The 21,444-nt window shown below is 35.0% G+C and overlaps 1 protein-coding gene across 1 annotated transcript in view; it reads left to right on the forward strand.

The window, feature by feature from the left end:
• TBCA (tubulin folding cofactor A) overlaps positions 1-21,171 on the forward strand; it is an 80,304-nt gene extending 59,133 nt beyond the window's left edge. Inside the window, exons 3-4 of the mRNA XM_044266630.1 lie at positions 15,911-15,997; positions 18,675-21,171. Coding sequence (XP_044122565.1) covers positions 15,911-15,997; positions 18,675-18,755 — 168 coding nt within the window. The 3' untranslated portion in view covers positions 18,756-21,171. The remainder of the gene's footprint in view (positions 1-15,910; positions 15,998-18,674) is intronic.
• Positions 21,172-21,444: the final 273 nt, after the last annotated feature.

Here is a 21,444-nt window from a genome sequence, read left to right on the forward strand (position 1 = left end):
AAACAGAAACAAAAAAACTAGAGTCCCTACTTACTTGGTGTTCATTCTAGTGCCATTATCCCCCAATCTATATCTCTGGGCTTGACCATTCCAGACATATATATATTCAACTAGTCACCTGTTCGGCATATTCTCTTGAGTGTCCAAAATAAAAATCATGGTCTTATCTCAAGTTAACCCACCTTCCTAAAACAAAATCTGTTCCTTCTCTTGTTACCCATCTTCAGTAAATGGTATCTCCAGTCACTGAGATACCTAAAAGCAAAAATTTAGTGGCTCTCTTCTTGATGCTTCTCTCTCTTTCCTAATAACCACATCTGATATCCACAAGTCCTATTTCTTATTTCCTCCTTTTCTTTCCTTTCTACCATTGCCCCTAATCCAGTCCACTCTCATCTTTCGCCTGTACTATTGCAAAAGCCTCCTACTCAGCACACCTCTGTCTCTTGAAACCTCCTTTCCCTCCCATCACAACAGCCAGATTGATGTCTAAAATGGTATGTCAAAACATTTACTTTTTTACTTAACATCCAGTGTACAATGCATGTAGAATAAAATCCAGATGACACTTAGAAAAAGGCTTATACAGATTATATCTCAAGACTTCTTTAAATCAGGACTTAGTGAACTCAACAGTGGTTTTAATCATATAAATTGCGTTACAAATAATAGTGAACACTCAATGCACACTTCATTCAACAATGTTAATAATTTAAAATGGATTTATCTGTAGGCATTTGCTGTGTTTCAAAAGCAACATAGTGTCATCTGAAACATCCAGGAAGAAAACCTTAATTTTGAGCTTCTAGAAGAGCCCGCTTCCACTAGGTGTGGTATAGCAGAGGACATTTGTATTTAAGATTTTCATAAATTGAGGAAGGATTTGTAAACAGATTTATAGATACATTATGTTTGCTGATATATTGACCACTGTGGACTAACTGCTCTTCATAAGGATTTACATATGGAGCGCAGTTTTTTTATTCTTTTTTTTATCTATTTGACAGACAGAGATCACAAGCAGGCAGAGAGGCAGGCAGAGAGAGGGGGGGAAGCAGGCTCCCTGCTTCATGGGGCTCAATCCCAGGATCCTGGGATCACGATCCAAGTGAAAGGCAGAGGCTTTAACCCACTGAGCCACCCAGGCGCCCCCAGTTTTTTGATTCTTAAAATAATGATGGTTAAATGCTTTTTTTAATAGGTACTTGTATGACTATTTATATCACTCTTGCCCCTCTCTCACTTTTATGTTCTCTGTTGTTTTCCAACATCTAGTAAGAAATAGTATGACACAGTATTTGAGTTTATTTCTTCCAGGTCCATCTCAATCAGGCTTATTTTCCCAGATATATAACTCCTGACTTCAGTTGTTTTTTTCTTTGCCCTGTTCTTTTAATCCCCAGTAATGTATTAAAAAAATAGCCATATAGCTAGAATAAAAGCTGTAAGTTACCGGAATGGAGAATAAATGTGTTCTCTTTCTAAATAAAATTCTTCAGAGAATGTCACAGATTATCAGAGAATCTGTTTTATTTTAATATTTATATATTGATCATCTTTCAGTAAAGTCACTATTTTATAGGTAGGGATTAACTCTTCATTGAATCTTCTGTTCTCATTGTTATTTAAAAGTACTAGCCACTTAACTACATTATCATTGACTACATACGCAGATGTAAAAAGGGGAAACTTTTTGTTTAAAAATCCTTTCCAGGGTGCTTAGGTGGCTCTGTCACTTAAGCATCTAACATCTGGTTTCAGTGAAGGTCATGATCTCAGGAGTCCTGGGATTGAGCCCTACCTCCAGCCCCATGCTTAGTGAGGGCTATCTGCTTGAGTATTCTTTCCCTCTGCCCCTCGGCCTGCTCTTGTGCACATGCACGCTCTTTTTTTCTCTCTCTCTCTCTAATAAATAAAATAAATCTTTAAAAAATCCTTTCTACTCTCAGCTATGTTAAAGTTCTCTCTTGTCACATGGTTATGGTTTATAAGATGATTTCTTAAATTCCTAGTCACCCTAGCACTTACATTCAAAAATACTATCCCGTATCTAATTACAGAACAATAAATATTTCTGTTTACTGCTATTGTTAACCTATAATTTATATAGTTGTCAGTTACAGTTTTGTCTGTCTCATGAGACCTTTTCTTTAACCCAACCTATATGCTTTTCTCAATTTACTTTCCCTAGCTTAGCTATACTGTGGCCAGCCATTCATGTTTTTTTCATTATATGTAATAAGAGTTGCTTTGCCCAAAGCACTGCTTTATTCCTATTTGCCTGGAACTTTAATGTGGGTAATAGTTTCCTTACGTATGTTGTTCTCCTAGTAGAAAATATCAAGAAAGCAAAGTGCTGCATTTTGTGGGTTCTTGACTTGTCTTCCTGTATCTCCTCCTCTTCTGAGCTAAATCCCCTCCTTAACCACTTCTTACTAACGTGGCTCTTTTCTCACGTGGATCCATTTTGCTCTGGCTTTAATGGATCTTTTGAACATATTTCTTGGGTGCTTGGGTGTCATAGTCAGTTGAGTGTCCAGCTCTTGGTTTTGGCTCAGGTTACAATCTCAGGGTTGTAATCCCAGAGTTACGAGATTGAGCCCCGCCTTGGGCTCTGAGCTCTGTGGGGAGTCTGCTTGGGATTCTCTCTTGCCCTGTGCCCCCTTCCCCTGTGCTCTGGCACTCTCAAATAGATAAATACATCTTTTTTTAAAAAAGTAATAACACATTCATACTGTCAGTCCCTACCAGACTTCTTACCTATTTGGTTGTCAAAATTGGCCTTTTCTAGATTAGGTCTAATTTTGGTTCTTGTAAACTAAGTAACTAGGTAGAAGACCCTAAGAGGCCAAAATAGCAGTCAGTCAAAGAGTTATTCTATGCTGTCCTTTTCTTTTTGCGCTAGACAATATATTGCAACCTTCAAATTGCCCAAATTAATTGTAGTCCTCTGCTCATGACATCGCTCTTCTTTCCTACTCTCCTTATCCTAGTTAGAGATACAGAGGATTTTGCCCTGAACCAGTGAAAGTATTCTGGTTTTTTGTTCTTTTTAAACCTAATCTGCCACAGAAACAATAAACAATGATAATCAAACATATCCCTCTTTTTCACCTGAGGCATGACTCATCTCTTATCTTCCGGAAGTAATGTTAAAAGGACGAATTGGTACAATTTTCCCAATAAAGATTTACAGTTATTACATATAATTGCAGTGTTGTAAAAATTTTGTCTTTTTGAGAAGGATGCACATACATTTCTTGTGTGTGATTTACTTGAAATATGAGTTAACATTCACAATTGGATATTTCTTTTTCCTAAAAATGAAGGGGAAATTTTTTCTTAAGTATGTGGAAAATAATAGGAAGCCTCAGTTTAAAAGAGGAATTTTATTAAAATTCTCTAAAAGTCTCTTTCACAAGACTGATTCTGCAAGGAACACCATATTTCTTTTATTGGTGATAAAAGTATTATTTAAAATAACTTCCAGTGGTACAAGAAAATGTTATTGTCTGAGGTTTATCAGTGGTTCTCCGTTTTTATGCTTGTTTTGTATTTTGTTGTAGATTTACAGGAAGTTGCAGTAAATGTTAAGGGAGGTCACATACATCCCTCACTAGTCCTCCTACAATTTTAATATCTTATATAATTATAATTATAATGTCCGGACCATGAAATTGACATTGGTACACTATAGAGCTTATTTATATTTCTCTAGTTACACATATACTCATTTGTGAGTATCTGTATATACATTTGTGTGTTTATGAATATAGTCCCATATATAATTCTGTCACATGTAGAATGTGTAAATACGACAGTTAAGATGGAAAATCTTTCCACACAAAACTGTCTTGTGCTACCTCTTTGTAGCCCCTGTCTTCTCCATCCCTGAGTTCTAAGTAACTAATATTCTTTGAAGAATTATACAGTATGTAACCTTTTGAAATTGGCTTTTCCACTTAGCATAATTCCCTTGAGGTCCACTTAAGTCACTGAGTGGATTATCCCTGTTCCTTATTATTGCTGAGTAGTGTTTCATGGTATGGATGTATCCACTGAAGAACATTTGGATTATTTCTGGTTTGGGGCTCTTAAAAAAAAGCTTCTGTGAACATTCATAGACAATTTTTGCATGAACATAAGTTTTCATTTTACTGGGATAAAATCCCAAGAAATTGCTCTGTTTTATTAGTAAATTTTTTTGTCTTAAGAGAAACTACCAAACTCTTTTCCAGAGTGACTATTATTTCACATTCCCATCAGTGATGTGTGAGTGTTTTGATTTCTCCACATCCTCACTGGCCTTTGATGTTACCTCTATTTTTTATTTTAGCATTTGACCATCACCTGCATGATAGATGTATAGTGATATCTCATTGTGCTTTTAATTTTGATTTTCCTAGTGGCTGTAATGTTGAGTATCTTCTCATTTGCTTATTTGTGTCTGTATATCCTCTTCAGTGAAATGTCTGTTCATGTCTTCTGCTCCCTTGTTAAAAGTTTTTTATTTATGTAAGTAATCTCCACACCCAGAGTGGGGCTTTAACTCATGACCCCAAAATCAAGAGCCACACGCTTCCTACTGAGCCAGCCAGGCACCCCTAAGATTTTATTTTTTTAAGTAATCTCTACACCCAAAATGGGGTTTGAAATCACAACGCTGAGATCAAGAGTTGGCATGCAATACTGACTGAGCCGTCTTCTGCCCACTTTTTTTTTTTTTTTTTAAAGATTTTATTTATTTTATCTGACAGAGAGAGATTACAAGTGGGCAGAGAGGCAGGCAGAGAGAGAAAGGAGGAAGCAGGCTCCCTGCCGAGCAGAGAGCCCGATGTGGGACTCGATCCCGGGACCCCGAGATCATGACCCAAGCCGAAGGCAGCGGCCTAACCCACTGAGCCACCCAGGTGCCCCTTCTGCCCACTTTTTAATGGGATCCTTTGTTTCTCTACTTCTGAGTTTTGCTTTGTATAGTCCGGATAAATGCCTTTTGCTGGATATGTGGTTTGCAAATATTTTTGCTTAGTCACTGCCTCTTAACAGTGTCTTTCACTGAGCAATAGTTGTTAATTTTGAGAACATCTCATTTATGGCTAATATTTCCTTTTGTGAATTATACTTTCGATCTCAAGTCTAAGGCCTCTGCCTAATCCTCAGTCCCAAAGAGTTTCTGTTTTTTTTGTTTGGTTGTTTGTTTGTTTTGTTTTGTTTTTCTAAAATATCTGTGGTTTTATGTTTCACATTTAAGGCTTTGATCAGTCTTGAGTTAATTTTTGTTTAAGGGGTGGGGTTTAGTTTGAAATTTATCGATTTATCTTTTTGCCTGTAGAAGCCTAGTTCCTCCAGCAATGTTTGTTGAAAAGGTCAAAAACCCTTTGGACATCTTTGTGGGTCTAATTTTTGTTTCTCCCTTTTGATCTATTAACCTGTATGTATTCATTTACCAATACCACACTGTATTGATTACTGTAGCTATAGAGAAAGATTTAATTGTGAAAGTGAGTCCTCTCATTTTTTCTTTTTTTTTTTATTGTTTTAGATGTTCTACTTCCTTTGCCTTTCCATAAAAAATTTTAAAATTAAACTTGTCTATGTCTATAAAACACCTTGCTAAGATTTTGATAGGAATTGCATTAAACGTGTACAACCGGGGGTGTCTGGGTGACTCAGTGGGTTAAGCCTCTGCCTTTAGCTCAGATCATGATCTCAGGGTCCTAGGATCAAGCCCGGCATCAGGCTCTCTGCTCAGCAGGGAACCTGCTTCTCCCTCTCTCTCTGCCTGCCTCTCTGCCTCCTTGCGATCGCTCTCTGTCAAATAATTGAATAAAATCTTTAAAAAAAAAAAAAAAACCCTATGTAACTATTTGGGGGCACCTGCGTGGCTCACTTGGTTAAGCATCTGAATCTTGATCTCAGCTCAGGTCTTGATTTCAGAGTCATGAGTTCAAGCCCATGTTGGGCTCCACAACTGGGCATGGAGCATACTTTAATAAAAAAACAAAACCCTGTATATCAATTTGGAGAGAATTGATGTCATTACTATGTGAGGTCTTCCAGTCAATGAACATGTTAACTCTTTCCAATTTAGGTCTGACTTCTTTCATCAACATTTTGTAATTTTCAACATACTAATCCTGTATGTTTTGTTAGTTTTATACCTGAGTATTTCATTTTCTTTGAAAATGTTGTAAATGGTTTTGTTTTTAGTTTTGGTTTCCACATACATATTTTGCTGTTAGATATGGAAGTGCATTTAGTTTTTTCTGTGTTGACCTTGTAACCTTGACTTGTTGAACTCTCTAGTTCTAAAAGTTTTTTGTAGATTCCTTCTGGTCTTCTACATAGATAAGCATATCATTTGTAAATAGAGATAGATTCTTTCTTTTCAACCTGCACGTCTTACTTCTTTTTCTTACCTGATTGCTCTGGCTAAGGCTTACAATACTGTCTTGAATAGGAGTGGTGAGAGTGGACATCTCACCTATTTCTAATCTTAAGGAGATAGCATTCAGTCATCTATCATTAAGTATAATGTTAGCTGTACATTTTGGTAAATAGTGTTTCTTAAGTTGAAGTTCTTTATTCCTCAATTGCTGAGTGTTTTTGTCATGAATGGGTATTTTGGGTTTTGTTACATGCTTTTTTCCTGTCTCATTTGATAAGACCATGTAAGTTTTATTCTTTGGCCTACTAATATTGTGGGATTATACGAACTGATTTTTAAATGTTGAACCAGTCTTATATTATACCTGCTTAATCTTGATTGTGGTGTGTAATTCTTTTCGTATGTTGCTGGAGTCCATTTACTAATACCTTGTTGAGGATTTTTGCATCTAAGTTTATGGTCTGAAGTTTTCTTTTTTTATACTGTCTTTGTCTGGTTCTGGTATCAGGTTAATGCTCCTCTCATAAAATTAATTGGAAAATGTTCCCTCTTCTCTTTCTTAAAGGATTTGTGTGAAATTAGTTTCCATTCCTTAAATATTTGATAAAATTGTCCAGTGGAACTATTGAGGCTTGGAGAGTTCTGTTTTATGATCTTTTTAATTACAATTCAATTCCTTTCATGATTATAGAACTACCCAGGTTATCATTTGAGTTTTGGTGCTTTGTAGTTTTGAAGGAATTGGTTCATTTCTTCTAAGTGGCAAATCCATGAGCATTATGAACAGTATTATAGACTTTTTAATGGTGTTTTTTTTTTCCTTACAATTTGCTAGTATTTTGTTGAAAATTTTTGAATCCATGTTCATCAAGGATATTGGTGTGTAACTTTCCTTTTTGGTGGGGACTCTGCTTTTGGAATCAAGGTGATACTGCCTTTATAGAATGAGTTTTGAAGTATTCCTTCCATTTCTATTTTTTGGAATAATTTCAGAAGAATAGATATTAATTCTAATTTAAATGTTTGGTAGAATTCCAATGGGAAGCCATCTGACCCTGGAGTCTTGTTTGTTGGGAGAGTTTTGATTACTGCTTCAATATCCTTGCTGGTTATGGGTCTGCTCAGGTTTTCTCTTTCTTCCTGTTTCTTTTTTGGTAGTTCATGCATCTCTAGGAATGCATCCATTTTTTCTAGATTGCCTGATTTTTTGGCATATAGTTACTCATAATATGTTATTTTAATTCCTTGTATTCCTTCAGTGTTGGTTTTGATCTCTCCTCTTTCATTCATGATTTTTTTAAATTTGGGTCCTTTTTTCTTTTTTTTAAGTCTGGCCAGGGGTTTATCATTCTTACTAATTCTTTCAAAGATCAGCTCCTAGTTTTGTTGGTCAGTTCTACTGTTCTTTGGTTTCTATTTCATTTGTTTCTTTAGGCTTTATTTGCTGTTCTTTCTCCAGCTGCTCTAGGTGTAAGGTTAGGTCATATATTTGAAACTATTCTTCTTGAGGAAGGCCTGTGTTTGGCTGTATACTTCCCTCTTAATGTCTGCCTTTGCTGTGTTCCAAAGGTTTTAGACTTTCAATTTATTTTCATTTTCATTTGCTTCTCTGTATTTTTTTTAAATTTCTTCTATAATTTCCTGGTTAGCCCATTCATTCTTTAGTAGGATGTTCTTTAACCTACATGCAGTCTTCCCTAATTTTTTCTTGTGGTTGACTTCATTTTAATAGCATTATGGTCTGAAAATATACATAGTATGCTCTCTTTCTCTATTCGTTGAGGCCTTATTTGTGATCCAATATGTGATCTATCCTGGAGAGTGTGCCACATGCACTAAAAAAGAATGTGTTTTCTGCTGCCTTAGGATGAAATGTTCTGAATATATGTTAGGTCCATCTGGTTCAGTGTATGATTCAGAGCCATTGTTTCCTTGTTGATCTTCTGCTTAGATAATCAGTCCCTTACTGTGAGTGGGGGTTAAAGTCCCCTACTCTTAATGTGTTATTATCAATGAGTTTCTTTAAGTTTGTTTATTAACTGATTTATGTATTTGGCTGCTCCCAGGTTGGGGCATAAATATTTAGAATTTTTAGATCTTGTCGAATAGACCCCTTTATTACGATATAGTGCCCTTCTTCATCTCTTAGTACACTCTTTCATTTAAAATCTAGTTAGTCTGATATAAATATGACTACTCCTGCTTTCTTTTGACATCCAATAGCAGGATAGATGGTCCTCCTCCCCCTCACGTTCAATCTGGAGGTGTCTTTAGGTCTGCTGTGAGTCTCTTGTAAACAGCATATTGATGGGTCTTGGTTTTTTATCCATTCTGATACCCTGTGTGTTTTGATTAGAGCATTTAGGCCATTTATATTCAAAGTAATTAGTGAGAGATACAAATTTAGTGCCATTGTATTACCTGTAAAGTTGCTATTCCTGTAGATTGTCTCTTTTCCTTTCCAGTCTTTGTTGATTGTGGTCCCTCTTTCCTGTTCAAAGGTCTGCTTTAATATTTCTTGTGGTGCTAGTTTAGTGTTCATAAACTCCTTTCGTTTTTGCTTGTTTTGGAAACCCTGTAACTCTCCTATTCTGAATGACAGCCTTGCTGGATAAAGTATGTTTGTCTGCATATGTTTCCCATTCAGCACATTGACTGTATCATGCCACTGTCTTCTGGCCTGCCAAATTCTGTGGACAGATCTGCTCCTACCCTTATGTCTACTCTTGTAGCTTAAAGACCTTTTATCCCTAGCTGCTGTCGAATTCTCTCTTTGTATTTTGCAAGTTTCACTATGATATGTCTTGGTGTTGACTTGTTTTTATTGATTGTGAGGGGAGTTCTTTGTGCCTTTGGACTTGAATATCCATTTCCTTCCATTTATTAGGGAAATTCTCAGCTATAATTTGTTCAAATAAATCTGCTCTTTTTTTCCCACTCTTCCTCTTCTGGGATTCTTATGATATGGATATTATTGTGCTTTGTGGAATCACTGGGTTCCCTAAGTCTCTTTGTGATCTACTAGTTTTCGTTCTGTCTTCTTTTCAGCTTCTTTGTTTTCCATAATTTTGTCTTCTGTATCACCTTTTTGTTCCTCTGATTCTTCCATCCTCTTTGTGATTGCATCCAGTCTATTTTGCATCTCAGGAAAGCATTTTTTATTTTGGCCTAACCGCTTTTTGGCTCTTTTATCTCTGCAGCAACGGTTTCTGTGGTGTTTCCTATGCTTTTTTCAACCCCATAATATTCTTATGATTCTTGTTCTGAATTCTTGTTCATATATATTGCTTATATCTGTTTGGAGTAAATCCCCGGCTGTGGTTTCTTCTTGATCTTTCTTTTCCAGAAATTTCCTCCATCTTGTCATTTTGTCTAGGTTTCTGCTTTTGCATGTTATGAAAGCTTGTTATTTTCCTGCTCTTGAGAGTATTAGTATATAAAGAAGGAGTCCTACACTGTCTAGGGCCTGGTGCTTCAGGGAGTGTCTCTGGTGTATGCTCTGCGCAGTCTGCTGTGGTGTTTTGGCTGCTTTTCCCAAGGTCAGTCCTTTGCAGGGTTCCTCCTTGTTTGTGGTGGGGAGTGCTTGGACCTTTAACTAAGTGTGCTTTGATTTGTTTGTTAAAATAAGCCTGCCACGTTCTCTCCCTCTAATTATGCACATTGTTCTTTTAATCGTCAGATCAATTTCCTAGGTATTCAAAATTATTTGATGTTGATCTAGCTGTGATCAGGGGGTGAAGCTGTGTTCAAGCCCAGACTCCCCCTACTGCTTCACCATCTTAACTCAAGTTTCTGTTGTTTTCCTTTAATGCTTGCAAGATCTGTAAAGATAAGATCTTTTTTGTTACTGATTTAGTGATTTGTGCCTTCGACTTCAGTGTTACTAGAAATTTATTACTTTTTAAAAACTCATCTCTTTGTTTCCTGGATATTTTTATTCTAAGATTTTTTATTCATTTCTAATCTTATTTTTATTATTCCCTTCTGCTTGTTTTGGGTTTATTTGCTCTTCTTTTTTTCAGTTTCTGAAATAAGAACTTAGTTTTTTGTTTTTGGGGTTTTTTAAGGTATTTTATTTATTTGACAGAGAAACAGTGAGAGAGGGAACACAAGCAGGGGGAGTAGGAAAGGGAGAAACAGGCTTCCCACTGAGCAGAGAGACGGATGCAGGGCTTGATCCCAGGACTCTAGGATCATCACTTGAGCTGAAGACAAGACACTTAACGACTGAGCCACCCAGGTGCCCCAGAACTTAGATTTTTAAATTGAGGTCTTTGCTCTTTCCTAACATAAACATTTAATGCTATAAATTTCCCTCTCAACACTGCTTTAACTGAATCCTATAACATTTGACATGCTATATTTTCATTCTCATTTATCTCTGTATTTCTCTTCTTCTTTTGAGACTTACTTGTTGATTCATGGGTTATTTACAAGTATGTTTAATTTCTAAGTGATTTGAAGATTTTCCTGCTATATTTTTGTTACGATTTCTACTTTTTTTTAATAGTCGTACATGCACTAGGTATTACTTCAGTTCTTTTATTTAATATTTAAATTTGTTGAGATTTTTGTTTTGTTGTTGTTTTTTGACCCAGACTATGGTATACTATAATCAATGTTTCTTTTCTCTTTTATTTTTTTTTTAAGATTTATTTATTTGAGAGAGTATGCATGTAAGATGGGGGAGGGGCTGAGAGAGACTCTTTCAAGCAGACTCTGCACTGAGCATGGAGCCTAACACAGGGCTCAGTCCCACAGCCCATGAGGTCATGACCTGAGCTGAAACCAAGAGTCAGAAGCTTAACTAACTGACCCACCCAGGTGCCTCTGTAAGGAAGGTTTCATAGGTGCTTAAGAAGTATTTCTTTTCCTTTCTTAGGCAGAGTGTCCTATAAATGTCAATTAGATCTTATTGGTTGATGGCATTATTCAGTCCTTTTATAACTTTGCTGACTTTTTTGGTCTAATACTTCTACCACTTGTACTGAGTAAAGTATTGAAATCCCCAGCTATATGTGTAGTTTTATCTCTCTCCTTTCAGTTTTATCTGTTTTTATGTTATATATTTTGAAGTTCTCTTATGTAGTATATCCACATTTAGGGATCACCATGTTTTTTTCTTGGTGAATTGATCATTGTATTATTATGTAACATTCCTCTTGGTCTCTAATTTATTTATTTTTTTGCTCTGAAGTCTGTCCAGTATTAATATAGTCACTCTTTCGTTTAAATGTTTGCATGATACATCTTTTTTCATCCTTTTATTTTCAACTGTTTCATTTTGTTCAAAGTGGTTTTCTTGTAAGCAGCATATAGTTGGGTCCAGTCTATGAATCTCTTAGAAGTGGATTTAAACCAAAACAAAACAAAAAAAAAAAAGTGGATTTAAACCATTTATACTTAAAGTAATTATTGACATCTTAGGGTTTAGGGGCCCAGACTACTTTTTAATCATTGAGCAATAACCTTAGTCATGCAGCAATAACCACAAAACACAAGTCAAATTCCTTCCTTCCTTTCTTCTTTTCTTCCTTCCTTCCTTCCTTCTTATCTTTCTGTGTTCCTTCTTTCCATCCTTCAGAGGTTCTCACAGCATGACAACCAGGTCCTGAGAGAAGCATTCCCATAACGTAAGCATTTCAAGAGGCCCATGTGGAAACAAAAAGCCTTCTAAAGACTTAGCCTCAGGTCTTAAGTTCTAGAAAGTCACTTCAGCCACATTGTGTTGGTCACAGGTGCAACCCAAATGTAGTGTGGGAGGTGACTATGCAAGAACGGGATCATTGGAAGCCTTCTTAGAGTCTGGCTACACTCTCACTCATTCATATGCTAGAGTTGAAATCAGAGTCATGGGTTAAAACTCAGATCCTATCAACTAGCTTAGTCACTCCGAGACTCAGCTTTCTTGTTTATAAATTGAGGAGCCTGTAGTAGATGACCACGTAGGTCCCTTCTGACTCTATGATTCTTCATTTCTTTCTCAGTCAGAGTATCTTTATATCTTTTTTCCCTTGCTTTACTGAGATACAGTTGACAGTCTAAAATTGTATATATTTAAGTTATCAAATTGTATGATTTGATGAATGTATACTTTGTGAATATTGACCATAACCAAGCTACTTGACATATCCATCGCCTTACATAGTTACCATTTTCCCTCTGTCTCTCCCTTTCTTCAGTTGGATTTTTAACCTGTTTATTAGTATATTAACCATTTGACCTTTGTATGAAAGCAGACTTAACCATTATTACAGTAATCTCTGAACAACTCTGAAGCTCACTTTGTCAAGCTAATGCAGTTACCATTGGTTCCAGAGGTAGCTGATATCCAATATTAGAGTGCCTATGGATTTATAGCCAGCCCTGGGTGAATGGATCATTAAAGAAGTTAGAAATCTTATCTCAATTGAGCAATAGCAGAACAAGTTAACATTGGCCAGATTATTTCACAGAGCTCTTCTTTCTGAAAAAATGAAAATCTGCCAATTAGGGCTTTTCCCTTCCAACTTATATACATTTGATTATAAAGATAATTGATCAGATTTTAGTTTAGTAACTTATTTATTGTTCTAGTTTGAGCTTGCTAATGAGCCTTCCCAGACTTCCATTTTACCTGAATAACTTTCTCCCCAAAATATCCTAACTTGTTTTAAGAACAGTAACACGTGAGTAGAACCACATCCTGCTGTGTTACATAAGGTTCCTTGTACCTCCCAATCTGTGCCAAGATCCTGACTTAAACTCAGTCTTGTCATAGTCAGCATTATAATAAACTGAGAGTTTATTCAGATATTTTCTTTTATTTAAGAATTTATTTGTTTGATGAGAGAGAGATAGCGAGAGAGAGAACACAAGCAGGGGGAGTGGGAGAGGGGGAAGCAGGCTTTCTGCTGAGCAGGGAGCAGGATGTGGGGCTTGTTCCCAGGACCCTGAGATCATGACCTGAGCCTAAGACAGATGCCTAACGACTGAACCACCCTATTCAGATATTTTAAAGAGAGGCTCCATTCATCTGAGTGACTCCTTCCCAAGGAGAACACTTTGAAAGATAATACTCATTTACTTTAGTTCAAGTATTTTGAGGGGTTTCTTTACTATATAATCACACCTTATATATGGTCTTTTAAAATTATTTCTTGCAGTTGTAATTCATTGTTATGAGGTAAAGTATACGGTTTATGGCCTTGATAGAGATGTGGTTTATGGATTCCACATCATAGCCAGGATTGTACTATATGCCTTTGGCTCCCAGTGGCATAGTCTTCTTGAAGCTATCAAGTGTTTATTTTCATATTCATGCTCCTATACTGGAATGGAGCACAAAAATTGCCCTTTTACTCATCTTTGCATCCCCTGTACCGGGCATCCTGTAGATCTATAGTAAGCTTATTGAATGAATTGGGGATGGTACGTGGGAGAGACTGATCTTTGACCCTATTTACATCATAGTCCTGTTTTGATAGATTAAATGAGGATTCTTGCTCCATAATAATAGAATAATAATGAAAGAATTATAAAGTTCATTTCATTGACAGTACTGAAACTTTCAAAAAACTTTCTCTAAGTATCCATTTTGACTTACGCTTTTGATCTTACTCTCTATTCATTTCATCTTATTTAATCCCTTTAAGTTACTCTCAAGGGTGGTCCAAATGGACCACATTTCACTGGATATGAATCAGGTATCCAGTGAAATGTCTATCAGTGATTTTTTTCACACATATTCATACTAACCAGATACATAAAAATAATTTAGTCACAGTGATTAAATATCTAGGTATAGTATGATTAGCAGTGAAGTAAAGTCATGATCCTATGTCTTGAGTTTTCAGCCAGCATCTTGTTAGTAAAAGAAGTTAAACAATAGGTTTTCACCTGAGAAAACAGATGTGGATAGAGAGCATCCTTGTTTATTATGATTCTGATTTTTGTTTATAGTGCATGTTATGACAAAACTATTAGGGAAAGGAAGAAGATACTGGGACTTACTAAAGTTTCTATTAAAATGTAGTATGATTGGGGTGCCTGGGTGGCTCAGTGGGTTAAAGCCTCTGCCTTCGGCTCTGGTCATGATCCTAGGGTCCTGGGATCGAGCCCCGCATCGGGCTCTCTGCTCAGCAGGGAGCCTGCTTTCGCCTCTCTCTCTCTCTGCCTGCCTTTCTGCCTACTTGTGATTTCTGTCAAATAAATAAGTAAAATCTTTAAAAATAATAATAATAGGGGCGCCTGGGTGTCTCAGTGGATTGAGCCGCTGCCTTCGGCTCAGGTCATGATCTCAGTGTCCTGGGATCAAGCCCCACATCAGGCTCTCTGCTCAGCGGGGAGCCTGCTTCCCCCTCTGTCTCTGCCTGCCTCTCTGCCTACTTGTGATCTCTCTCTCTGTCAAATAAAATAAATAAAATCTTAAAAAAAAAATAATAATAATAATAAAATATAGTATGATTACCATTGTTATGTCTTTCCTTTTTATTTTTATATGAGCTAGCTAATAAAGCTTATTAGTAAAATTAGTAAAAGTTTGGAATTTGTACCCTTTTAAGCAAAAGTAGTTGCCCAAACATTATTTTTTGTAGATAAATGTTTAAATGATTTTTGTGTCTCTGAGAATAGTTTTAAGGAGATAAAGCTTCTTGCCATCTTAGGAAAAAGACGTATTTGAGGAACATCTGACACTAATTTATTTACCCTCCTACTGATTGGTTTCTCAGTGATTGCTTTGATTTTTTTCTTTTATGATCTGATATTTTATAGTTCAGCTTTGAATGATGTATTTTATATCCAGAAATACCCTCCAGAATAAATATTCCTGGGTTTAATTCTGTTGTGTCTGTCTTCAGGAGGAATAGGCAGAAGTTAGATTCAGAGGGGTGCCAAGTTGGTAATTTGGCTCAAAGTGCATGGGGAGAATAATCTCTGTCCTAAAATGAAGCGCAAGGATAAGTAATAACTTTTTATGCATGATAAGCATCAAAAATATGAACCTGCTGGTCTTTGCTTTTTCTTTTTCTTTACCTCTGCCTTTCAGTAAGAACCTCCTGCAGTGTGCACACAATGTGATCAATAACTCAATAACTTTTTTCATGCAGTAATTATCTCCATGTGATATTATCTGAACACTGTTTTTCTTTATTACTCAGAAGATGCAGGAGATATTTATATAACCAGCTGATCCCATTTTGGATAAAGGTGCTTTGTGACAGCAGGAAAAATAGTTTATTTTAAATAGCCTTTTTAAATAAATGCTCTATGAAAAGCATTTCCAGTTAATTTTCACTTAGCATGAAAAGGTGATTACCAAATGATTTAAAACTTGTACTTTGAATATTTTACAGTATGATAGTCATTCTTCCTAACTTCTAATCATAATTTAAGTTAAAATATTGAGCTATTTTTTAAAAAATATAAAACTATTTAACATACCTATAATTTTTTCCTGATTCTTCTGACCTGTTTTAGAAGTGTGAGCTAAACACATAAGTTCTACTATCTCTGCTTGTCTCACAGAAATTTTCATTATAGGCAGAGATCCTGCAAGAGTCCCGGATGATGATCCCAGATTGCCAGCGCAGGTTGGAAGCAGCATATACCGATCTTCTGCAGTTATTAGTAAGTAAATTCTTCTCTGTGTTCTGTTTAAACATTCTTTCAGTGTAATAAATGGAAGGCCAAAATCTTAAGTATTCAATGCTGTAAACTAGTTTGGGACATATTTTGTACACTTGCACTGTATGCCAGTATATTTTAAAATAATTAGTAGAGATTAAATTGTATTTTAATTAGCCTCCAGTAGAAGTACTATAACCAACATGTTTATTCTGTTTATTTAAACTTAGTTAATTAAATATATTTGAGTTATTAAGGTAGATATTTAGAGCACTAACATTGTCCAGCAGTATCTTGAAATATTTAGTGTTCATACATAAAGATCTTTTTTTTGGCACATTAAAGATAAGTAGACTATTTAAAATTTCAGAAGATCCAGATGCTTCAAATGGATCTGGGCCCTTACGAAAAGGATCTGGAATCCTTTTAGAGTCAAACCTTACTCAGTTTGAGAGGAAAAAACGCCTTGTAATATAGACAGTGCTTTCCTATTAACTTGGAGCAGGATAACACTGTTACCATCCTTGCTAGTGTTAAGTGCCTTGTGATACAGTGGCAGAATCATTTTATAAAAGACTCTAAAAACAATTAAAAGTTCTCCTATTTCCTTAAGTCAAGCAGACAGAGTCAATTATCATTTGGTTTCACTTATTTGTGGAGCATAACAAATATCATGGAGGACAAGGGGTGTTAGGAGAAGGGAGTTGGGGTAAATTAGAAGGGGAGGTAAATCACGAGAGACTATGGACTCTGAAAAACAATCTGAGGGGTTTGAAGTGGTGGGGGTTGGGAGGTTGGGGTACCAGGTGGTGGGTATTATAGAGGGCACGGATTGCATGGAGCACTGGGTGTGGTGAAAAAATAATGAATACTGTTTTTCTGAAAATAAATAAATTGAAAAAAATTTTTTTAAAAAGTTCTCCTATTTCTTAACAGAGATAACTGCATGATACTATATTCAAACCAGTTGTTTTCACTGTTTGATTTTAAATTTGATGAATTCTGATATTTCCTTTACTAATCTCATTTTATGTTTCTGTTTCTTGAGCTAATATTAACTAGCTACAAGCTGTCTCGTGATTCATAGTTATGCCTTCTATAACAAAAATTTTGTGAGGCTTTCTCAGGATGATTATATGTATTCTTTGAAAAAGAATGACATTTGTTTTCCCACCAAAATTATATTAGGACTAAATCTGTAAGAAAAAAACAGAGATATGTTCACATTTTACTTTAATTTTGACACAGAACTCCGTTTTTATCTATAGGAACCTTTCAAAGTCAGGGTAACTTTCCTTTACAGCCAAAAACAAAACTGGTTTTGAAATAAAAGGTAGATGAAAGCAGGAAATAATTACTATATTAAAAAACTGAGACAGTAGCACCATTTTAATTTCCTGACAACTTAAATGCTTTTTTCTCTCATGAATCTAGTAGCTGAAAAAGTAATAGAAATAGCTTGAAAAGAATAATTCTGTCTTTGAATGATACACTTGTGTGTATGGATGTAGTCAACAATATTTCTACCCTCAAAGAGCTTATAGTTAGTAACAGAGAACAGAGACATGTTTAGGTGTAATATAGAGGTTTTAAGAAATTTTTGCCTGTAGTCTGAGTTAAGCAAATTCTCCTTTTGCTTTAAATTTTCCTATTAAAGGATCACACAGGGGCACCTAGGTGGCTCAGTCCATTAAGCGTTTGCCTTTGGCTCTGGTAATGGTCCCAGGGTCCTGGGATCAAGCCCTGCATCGGGCTTCCTGCTCTGCGGGAAGCCTTTTTCTCTCTCTCCTACTCCCCTAGCTTGTGTTCCCTCTCTCACTGTCTCTCTCTCTCTGTCAAATAAATAAATAAATCTTTAAAAAAAAAAGAAAAAGAAGAAGAAGAAACACACATACTTTATTCTCTCTGCTCTGTAACTGTTTGTACATCTTCAGCTTTTATTGACCCAACACAAATAACTGGTCATAGCTTTACTTATTTAAGTAAAAATCAAACAAAAGTTCATATGCAGAATAACTTAAATGATACTGTTTCATTTATCTCTTCACATAATATTTTAGTATGAGTTTTATGTATAAAGTATCAAGGAAAAACTCAGTCTTTGGATATCAAAAAATAAAAGATGTTAGCATTTTGTTTCCTTGTAGTAAAATGCATAATACTCATTAATAAGCAGACAGTTTGGTTTTCTAATTCAAAGATTATACTTATCACTGGTGTGACACCACTACCCTTCTTTGTCATTGTGGGTAGTTCAAGGATTATTGTCATCTGAATATTATCATATATGTGACACTTTAGAAAACCATCATTTTTTAATTTTTAGTCCATTGATATTAATCCTTTTTGTATGAATTCATGTTGACAAAATGAGAATACTTTTTTTTTTCATTTTTCTGAGGTTTTCATGTATGTATTTAATGCTAATAGCTTTAGGTGACCCTCTTTATCACTTACTCTGTGAGGATGCTGTACAGTGAAACAACAAAACCTATTACTTCTCTTACCAATGAAAAACAAAGCTATGGGAAATCTGTGAAATTATACAATATTTAGATGAGGTTTGGAATCCTTTTTGTGTTAATTTTTGAGCCTTTATATTGATGGTTTGTAATATTAAGTAAATAATAGCACTTAAGTTTGAGAAGGATAAATCTCATTTTATTATATTTCATTTCAGGAGGGTGAAAAAGACTTGGAAGAAACTGAGGAATATAAGGAAGCACGTTTAGTATTGGATTCAGTGAAGTTAGAAGCCTGAAGTTTTTCTGTACAGGATGTTTTTTGCATTAAATCCTGGGATCCATTCCACAATTCATTATTTTTGACCACTGCTGTATGTTCAAGTAGTATGAGAATGTGATTCTTTTTATGCAGTTGCATATATTTTTCTTTGCCTAATTTAACGTGTCAAATAAATGAGTTCGTCTAAAATTGTTTATTTCATACTTTACAAAATATTTTTAATTAACCTTTTATCATGAAATCATAGACATTTTTGACAGAGAATTAAAATCTGTTAGGTTCTCTTTGAAGTCTAGGTATTTTGCTTCCTAAGTGTGGATTGAGTTAAAAATAGGATACCTTTATTTTTAGATAAAAATCCAAATTTTGAACAGTTTATTCTGAATAGGGTACAACTCCTTCAAAAGAAAGGAAGAACTTGTCTGTGCATAAAGCCTCACATATTTATCCCTTTACAGTGAAAGTCTAACATTTCCATCACTGTTAACTAATGGAAACATTTAAATCTCTTTCCAGAAAGATAGATTTATACAAAAAACATCAATTATTTAGATCTCCATGTAAGATTCTTATGAACAAAGAATTCAGTTGTATTTTAAAGGAATAATAATGGTATATTGGCAAATGTTTAACAGACCTTCAGAATGGAAAGGGAGTCTCTTACCTCTGTGGTATAGGTACTCCTGCTGTGACTAATTTCAGGCTACCGACATGACATCATTGAACACAAGGTTGGGAAGATTTGAGCCAGCTCCAGCATCCACTGTCATAGCCAAACCTGGATAATCCTGACTGACTGGAAAAGATTATCATTTTATCATGAAGTATTTTTCCAGTACAGTTGTAAACCAATTAATTACCTAATCATTTGAGTTTATTTTCTTAAAAATACATGACAACTCATTTAGTTTTCTTCTGTTTCTTGAAAATGTGTATAAACCTTTATATCATCAGCCTACCCTGAGCAGTGATGTAATGAACTAAAATACTAATAATAGCATTTAAACTTTAAAAGCCATAATTGAAAAAATAACAAAATCTGAATTTTTGCTGCTATAAGATACATACTTGTAGGGTAATTGGTTTGATTTTGAAAGTCACCAATGATTACCAGAAACCATAACATCTATTGAATCTGTCAGAAAGATCAGAGAAGAGAAAAATAATACTATTCTTTCCTGCTGTTATTTCTAAAGGGTATGCTGTTGTAAAGCACAGAATCCATCATTTTTAAAATATACATGTAGAAAATTACTTAATAACATAAATCAGAAGCCTTTCTAAATTGAAATGTCATCATCTTAAAATATTACATGCCATTTTTAAAGTACATGAGGTGGGGAGAGGAAGAGTAAAGAAATAAAAACACAATTACAATGTAAAACTTTCTACTAAGACTTTCTCTTAATATTAGAGATTTGAGCAGGAGAATTAAACCTCTAGATTATTTTGTGGTTGGTGTTAAGTCCCAAGAATAGTTTTGCTTCTTGGTGGTGGGTGAGATGGCATATTTAGTTTTCCAAGTAAGATAGCATTTAAAGAAAGTATTTTACCATTTTTTTAAGTGTAAAAAATTTCATTTCAACCTTCTGCCAAATACATAAATAATATATATTCAAAGCAAAAAATATTGGTCCCTCCAGAAAAAAGTAATTCTGAAAGGGAAGTTTTACAGCTACAACCCAAGTCTTGGTTGCTGAAAAAAAAATATTTTCTTGCCACAAAGCCTAGGAAAGTAGAAATTAACAAGGTAGATGAAAATAAATACACCTTTAGAGAATTGCTGTCTCAATTACAGATTTCGTACTGGATCTCTCTTCAGACATTGATGAGACGCAGCAAGAAGCTTCATATTCTGTGAAGGCTTATTCCTGGAAGTTTTTGACACATTCCACTTACATTTTCATGGCCATCAAGAGGCACAGTAAGTTAAGAACAGTTGTAATTCATGCAGTATTCGCTTGTTCTTGAGCTTTTGGTTAAAAACTTACATCTGTAAGATAATAGGTAGAAATTTCCAAAAGTAAGGAATCCTTTTTCTCTATTCAGTACCTGATCCCCAACCAACATATAGCAGTTGCTCAGTAAACATTTGTAGAATAAGTGAAAAGCAAGAGGTGAAAACCTCTGGAGTGAGGGAAAGAATGCCATGAAGGATACCATCACACCATAAACACACTTAATAATACAGTGCTTTTCAAACTATTTTTACTGCAAACCTCAATAAGAAACACGTTTTTCATTGTGACCCAGTACATACTTATGGAGGTCTATATATACATAAAGCAGTAGGTATCTTTAATATGTACAATTTCTTGTACAATTTGTTTTTTATTCTGTTTCATTTTTTTAACAATGATTATGACAACCTGCTATTGAATTGTGATTAACACTACTCTAATACAATTATATAAAATGCTTCTACTTAATAAGAATTGTCTCTTTGTCTTCCTTTCTCTTCATTTATGATAAACAGTAACTGTTTATCCTATATATAAATAAATAATAGCTTATAACACATACAAACTTAGGTCTCAGAGTAGTTGTCTCTGAAAATGTGCAGTTACACACATTGCAGGTATAAAGTGTCATTGTAACTTGTAATAATTTAATATTTGTTAGGTGCCCTTAATCCTTGCACATACTAATTAATGGCTTTCATCAAGTAAATAGGCAAAACAAAGACAAGTGACAGAATCAAGTTG

This window comes from Neovison vison, chromosome 1 (assembly GCF_020171115.1).
Source record: "Neovison vison isolate M4711 chromosome 1, ASM_NN_V1, whole genome shotgun sequence".
Classification (NCBI taxonomy): domain Eukaryota; kingdom Metazoa; phylum Chordata; class Mammalia; order Carnivora; family Mustelidae; genus Neogale; species Neogale vison.